Raw genomic sequence first — 7,557 nt, 5'->3', positions numbered from 1 at the left:
ATGTCAACCTCTAACCTCAGTGATGACAGTCTTCCAGCCATCATGTTCCTGACGGGAATCCCAGGGCTGGAGTGGGCTCATGCCTGGATTGCCATCCCCTTCTGTGCCATGTATCTGGTAGCACTGGCTGGGAATGCTGCCCTCATCCTGGTCATTGTGACAGACAGTGCTCTTCATGCACCCATGTACCTCTTCCTGTGCCTTCTCTCACTCACTGACTTGGCTCTCAGCTCCACCACCGTGCCGAAGACATTAGCAATTTTGTGGCTCCATGCTGGAGAAATTTCCTTTGGTGGATGCCTGGCCCAGATGTTTTGTGTCCATTCTATCTATGCTCTGGAGTCCTCAGTTCTTCTGGCCATGGCCTTTGATCGCTATGTGGCTATTTGCAACCCACTGAGATATATGATCATCCTCAACCGTAGCATCATAGGCAGAATTGGCCTTACTGGCATACTCCGTAGTATCGCTGTTGTCTCCCCGTTCATTTTCTTGCTGAGGCGACTGCCTTACTGTGGTCACCATGTCATGGCACATACATATTGTGAGCACATGGGCATTGCTCGCCTGGCCTGTGGCAACATCACTGTCAATATTGTCTATGGGCTGACTGTGGCCCTGCTAGCTGTGGGTCTGGATTCCATCCTCATTGCCATTTCCTATGGCTTTATCCTCCACGCTGTCTTCCGCCTTCCATCTCAAGATGCCAGGCACAAGGCTCTGAGTACCTGTGGCTCCCACCTCGGGGTCATCCTGGTCTTCTACATTCCTGCCTTCTTCTCCTTCCTCACCCATCGTTTTGGCCAGCACCGAGTTCCCAAGAATGTGCACATCTTTCTGGCGAACCTCTATGTGCTGGTGCCTCCTGTGCTCAATCCAATCATCTATGGGGCTAGGACCAAGGAGATTCGGAGTCGGCTTCTGAGACTGCTTCACTTGGGGAAGGTCTCAGTGTGAGTTCCAAGTAGCACTTGGAAATGATAAAGAAAGGTAAATGAGCAAGATAATTGCCTAGAAGCTTTTACATGGATGTAACCCTATAATGTAGACAGGAAAGGAAGCACTGAAAGAGAAATGGCCAGGCAAATTGGTTATGTTGAATATGATGATGAATGTGCTGCATGAATAATTCTAAGTTGCTTGGAAAAAGATTATTATTTTTTTTCTGTCATCTCAGTAAGTACAATATTTAGCCAAGAAGAAAGGCATTCCTGTCTGGATTTCACATTGAATCTCATGTTGGAAATATTCTACTGGGACATGAAACAAACAAAGAGAACATTTGGAGTGCATTTGAATGAACTCCAAGGCTTTGTGCCATGTTTAAGAGCACAAGAACAGAAGTGGTATAAACAGATTGCCTAGGTTTGAACACTGGCTTCTCCACTCACTAGGTTTATCTTTCAAGCATGTAGCAAAATCTTTGTATGCCTATTTTGGTCAAGTGTAAATGAGAATAATAATATCTAACTCTGGAGTTTGTGGTGAGTATAAAATAACTTATTGAGTGTATGTAGAAAATTTAGAACAGTGTCTAAAGCATAAAATGCTCAAGAAATGAATGTAAGATGTAAAAGTTACATAACCTCTCAAAACATTATTTTAGGTTCATAACTCATCTAAGAGCAATTTTGTATTATCTCATCTCACATAATTTTTGTTATTCTATTATATAAGTGCTGCATAAAGTTAGGCTTTGCTTGGTATATGATTAGCACTCAGTAAAACCATATTTTCCTCCATTCCTATCCACTCCTCTGATTGTGAGGTTTATTTCCTTTTGTCATAAATGTATCCCTTACTAAGGATTTATAGAAGAATGATCAGAGTTCTACTGCCTTTCTAAATAGTCACTTGTTGACTTCAGTGACTAAGTGTACTTTTAAGTTTATCGCACTTTAAAATTGTTGAGCTTCTGTAAATTAATATTTTCATCAAAGTCAGAGATAGATTTATTTATTTATTTATTTATTTATTTATTTATTTATTTAGAAGAGAGAGAGCACATGAGTGAGAGGGGCAGAGGGAGAAGGAATCTGAAGCAGACTGCACTGAGTGCAGAGACCTACATAGGGCTCAATCTCATGACCCAAAGATCAGGACCTGCGCCAAAACCAGGATTTTGATGCTTAACCAACCAACGAACAATAAATTCAGAGAGTTTTGAATGTTAATTCTTCAAGTGTTCCTTCTTTCTCTTCCTCTCTCTCCTTCCCCTCTGCTCCTTCTCAGACTTTCATACATATATATATTGGCCTTCCTGATGATGTATCACAAGTCTCCGAGGCTCTGTTCAATTTCTTTTTCTTTTAGTTACTCATACTGAATAATCTCATTATTTTTCTTTTAGTTACTCATACTGAATAATCTCCATTGACCAATCTTCACATTTGCTGTTTCTCTCTTCTGTATAGTCAAATGTACTATTGAGACCTTACAGTAAATTTTTATTTCAATTATTGTACTTTTTAAGCCCCTAATTTGTATATAATTTTTTAAAAATAATTTCTATTTCTTAATTAATATTATCATTATCACAGTTTCCTTTAGTTCTCTGAGCATATTTAAAATAGTTGATTTAAAGTCATGGTTTAGCAAATCCAATGTTTTGACTTCCTCAAGGACAGTTCCTCTTGGTAATTTTTTTCCTGTGTGTGGGCCATAATTTTTTGTTTCTTTTGACATCCCATAACCTGTTGAAAACTGAACATTTTATTTATTTATTTATTTGTAAATATTTTATTTATTTATTTGAGAGAGAGAGAGAAAGCACACCCACAAGTGGGGGAGGGAGCAGAAGTGGGTGGCAAGGGAGAAGCAAGCTACCCACTGAGCAGGGAGCCCAATGTGGGGCTCGATCCCAGGACCCTAAGATCATGACCTGAGTTGAAGGCAGATACTTAACTGAGTCACCCAGTTGCCTCTGAAAACTGAACATTTTTAATAACATAATGTGGCAACTCAGAGAATCATTCTCTTTCCTCATTCTCTTTTGGTTTTTGTTGTTTGCTGCTGGTATTTAGTGTTTTTTTAGTTAATTCTGTAACACAAATTCATTTTTATTTGTAGTCACTAAAGTCTCTGCTAGTTAATAATTGGAAAGAGATTTCCTTACATACTTGGAAACAGGAAGTCTTTATCTCTGCTCTCTATATGCATGTTGGAGCAAAACTTTAATACTCAGACATTGAGTGTGAAACTTTATGTTAGCCTTTCCTTTCCTACTTGTGCAGAGCTTCAAGGTGAGACAAGGATAAGACCACAGGGGTTTCTCAGGTCTTTTCTGGTTATATCTACAGTCATCAGCAAATGCAGAGACCTGGATATGCACATGGCCTTCTATATCCTCAGAGATGTGTCAAAAATATACAAAGTTCCTATAAATATCACATTCTTAAACATTTTGTCTTTACTTTTTGGTTAGTTTCTTATTTTCTCCAACTGTTATCCACTATCATAGGCAGCTTCCAAGTTAATTGATTGCCTGTAATTGTTGTTGAAAATTACCCATAGGGAAAAAGAATGCTTACACTAAGAGAGCTATGGATCAGATGAAATAGAGACAGCCTTGCAAGAGTGGTCTTCAGGGGAACTATCAGGCCAAATAACGACAATTTTCAGGGAAGGAGATTTTGAAAGAATTCCAGCCTATCTGCTCCCTCTGGATGTCATTGACATCCACTGGTTTTACTGTGAATTCTGGCTGTTATTTTTTAAGGCTACTGCAGGGCTGGAGAGTGGGAGAAGGGCATTAGGGCAAATCAAAATGATACATAGCCACTTATCCTACAAAAATTCAACCATTTTTTCTTAAAGACAGCCTCCCTGGATGGATAGATGCAAGGCTTTGTTTAATGCCTAGAATTCTGAAAAAGTTGATTCAAACCATTTTTTTTTTGCCAGAATTTTCATTGTCTCAATGGAACAGGAAAGTTTCCAAAGTCCTTACTCTGCCATTTTCACAGTTGTCCCCACCATACTCCATATTATTTCTTTGCTGGCAGACATGGGGACCAAGAAATCCATTGGGAAAATGGGGAAAAGTTTGTTATATTTGAGAAAATGGTTTTGGAATCAGACTTGTTATGAATATCAAGCAAGTCACTTATCAGTTAGATGATGTTAACCTAAACCATGATTTAAACTTTAATTACTTCTTCCTTATGAAGAGATACTATCTTAAATCTCCTCATTATTTACTTAGGTTGTAAGATGGCAAGAGTGCAACAAATGTCATTTCCCTTCACCATCAGCTACTCCACTTTTGGAACAAAAAATGAACAAACAGGGTAGAAATCAGAATCTCGTCTCCAGTCAGTTGTGGAGGAGAATGCTAGGACTGAGGAGGGAAATACTAACTTCACAGAGAAAGGACAGGCAAATGCTCATATGTCTTCCTGTAACTTTTCTTATTATGGCATTGTCATTCTTAGTCCTGGCTTAAAATCTTCCACTGCTCTTTGATTATTTACTCACATTTCCATGTCCATTTAATTTTCAAGTTTCATAGCCTCTCTTTCTACAAACATTTCTGCCACTTCATATATATCATGTCTGCCTGAGTTTAGACTTTCACCATCTGAATTACCAAAGCAACTTCCTGATTTTTCCTGCACCAGCTCTGCCAGAATACATAAATTTCTTCCCTTGGCTGACAGGCTTATCATTCTAAAATCCAAATATTCTTGCATAAGTTCTTCAAAACATACACATTACCCTTTGTTTAAAAATTGGGAAATGACTCAGGCATGTATCATCCTTAGGAATTAGTCTTAATTCATCTCTACTACTTTTAACCATTGATTTTTGGCTGGAATACTCAATCTTCTTCCATTTCTTGGGCAGTACAAGTAGAAGAATGTGTGATACAGCCTTGAGTGAGTCACTATACCATGAGTTGCTCAAGGACATGCTTATTTGCCATATGATTCCTTTATGTCTTCTTTCTTCTTACTCATTCACTAATTGACAATGTTTTAGTAGTATCATACCATAAAACTGTGCTTCTACTGTCACCACTGACTTCAATATTACTAAATATGCTGGATTCTTACTTGAAATATTGGTATAGCTGGCTGTTCCTTATTTCTTGACTGTTTCTCTTTTCTTGAATTACTAAATCCCACACTTCCCTGGTCCTCTGCTTATCTCCACATTCATCTTTCTTCAGTTGCCTTTACAAATGTTTCTCCTGTTTTCTCTCCTAAATACTAGTATTCTCCTCAGCTCTTTCTAAAGTTTGATTCAATTTTAACTATATATTCTTACTGGATGATCTTGGAAAAAATCAGATTTAAAATCTACATGTTTAGTTATAATTACTTTACAAATAACAGTTAGATATCTATCATTGGCTGCTGCATAGAATTTGGAAGACAGCATATCCCAAATACTAATGTAAACTTGTTCTTGGTAGTTCCTATTTCTCAATAAATGACACAAGTTTTTTAAATGGTCAGTATTACTTAGGCTTCTCTGGAGAAACAGAATCAATAAGATAGATAGGTAATAGATGATAGATAGATAGATAGATAGATAGATAGATAGATAGATAGATGTTGAATTTATTATAAGGAAGTGACACATGTTCATGTAATTATGGAGATTGAAAAGTCCCATGATTTGTCATTTCCAAAATGGAAACCTAGGGAATTTGGTGGTGTAATGCTGTCTAAATCTTAAGGCCTGCAAACCAGAGCAGCTAATGGTATAGGTTCTAGTATAGATCTGAAGACTTGAGAATCAGGAGCACCAAGGACTGGAAAAGATGATGTCTCAATTGAAGCAATCAGACAGGAAGAGCCTAGGTCTTTCTTCCTCCAAATTTTTGCTTTTCAAGCCTTCATGGATTGGATGATGGTCACAGATGTTGGGATAGCAAATTGCTTTACTGAGTCCACCAAGCTATTTATATCCAGGAATACTCTTACAAACACAACAAAGATACTGTTTAGTCAACTATTCAGGCATCCTGGGAACCAGTCAAATAGACACATAAAATTAACTCTCATACTGACTAAACAAAACAAAACAAAACAAAACAAAAAAAACAGATGCCATTGCGCACATATTTTTCTCCTTAATTCCCTGCATTCATTTAAGTAGTCACTGAATCCTAAATATTCTGTATCCTGAATATTCTACATCCTGAACAAACTCCAAAGGTACAATGGATGTTTGAGACAATATCTAGTGAGGAAAATAGAGGAAATTAACACCAGATCAAGCAGAATGATTGCTGGATAAAGCTAAGGTTTGAGGCCAGGAATTTATATTGTGTTAATCTGTGGATATTTATTATTATTATTATTATTTTTTATTTATTTATGATAGTCACAGAGAGAGAGAGAGAGAGGCAGAGACACAGGCAGAGGGAGAAGCAGGCTCCATGCACCGGGAGCCTGACGTGGGATTCGATCCCGGGTCTCCAGGATCGCGCCCTGGGCCAAAGGCAGGCGCCAAACCGCTGCGCCACCCAGGGATCCCCTTATTTTTATCCATAGTATTTGCTATGGATTAATTGTATCCCATCCCCCCAAATTCATGTGTTGAAGCTCTAACCCCTAATATAACTGTATTTGAAGATAGCACTTTTAGAAGGTGATTAAAGTTAAATGAGGTCATAAAAGTATGGCTCTAGTCTGATAGGATTAGTGTCCTTTTAGGAGAGGCACCAGAGAATCACTTTGTCCCTGCTCATGCTCAGAGGGAAGAAAAGATAAAGTGAAGGCAGAGTGCTTTCTGCAAGCAAGTGTCTTTTTAAATTAATTTTTTAATTTAAATTAAATTTAATTAACATATACTGTATTTTTAGTTTCAGAGGTGGAATTTAGTGATTCATCAGTTGAATACAACACCAGGGCTCATTACATTAAATGCCCTCCTTAATGCCCATCACCCAGTTACCCCATCCCTCCACCCACCTCCCCTCCAGAAACCCTCAGTTTGTTTCCTATAATTAAGAGTCTCTTATGGTGCCTCCCTCTCTGTTTTCATTTTATTTTATCTTTCCTTCTTTTCCTCTATTTTCATCTGTTTTGTTTCTTAAATTCTACATATGAGTGAAATCATATGGGACTTATCTTTCTCTGACTGATTTGTTTCACTTAGCATAATACCCTCTAGTTCCATCCATATCATAATACCCTCTAGTTCCATCAGTATCATTGCAAATGGCAAGATTTCATTCTTTTTGATGCCTGAATAATATTCCACTGTGTGTATATGTGTGTGTGTGTGTGTGTGTATACATATCACATCTTCCTTACCCATTCACCTGTTGTTGAACATCAGAGAAATTTTCTTCAATGAGTAACTAAATCACCATATACTTGATTAAGGCTTGCTTTTACTGCTTATGCATATTGATTTTAAGAGCAATGCAGGGCTTTTGAGCTGAGTAGTTTGGCAGTGTTTGTATGTTCTAAATATAAAGATATTAAAAAACAGGACAGTAGGAGTCGTTTTGTCTTTTTCATCCTTGATCTAAAGTTAAAGAAGTGGGATGCCTGGGTGGCTCAGCAGTTGAGTGTCTGCCTTTGGCCCAGGGCATGATCT

At 37.9% G+C, this 7,557-nt stretch overlaps 1 protein-coding gene across 1 annotated transcript; it reads left to right on the top strand.

Moving 5' to 3' along the window:
* On the top strand, nucleotides 1-2,174 carry LOC476827 (olfactory receptor 52D1). Its single transcript, XM_038568853.1, has 2 exons — nucleotides 1-990; nucleotides 1,993-2,174. Exon 1 carries the CDS (start codon nucleotides 1-3, stop codon nucleotides 955-957), a length of 957 nt encoding a protein of 318 aa, XP_038424781.1. The 3' UTR covers nucleotides 958-990; nucleotides 1,993-2,174.
* Nucleotides 2,175-7,557: the final 5,383 nt, after the last annotated feature.

Source organism: Canis lupus, chromosome 21 (assembly GCF_011100685.1).
Source record: "Canis lupus familiaris isolate Mischka breed German Shepherd chromosome 21, alternate assembly UU_Cfam_GSD_1.0, whole genome shotgun sequence".
Classification (NCBI taxonomy): Eukaryota; Metazoa; Chordata; class Mammalia; order Carnivora; family Canidae; genus Canis; species Canis lupus.
The sequence above is the reverse complement of the archived record's forward strand: the minus strand, read 5'-3'. Positions and strand labels throughout refer to the sequence as shown.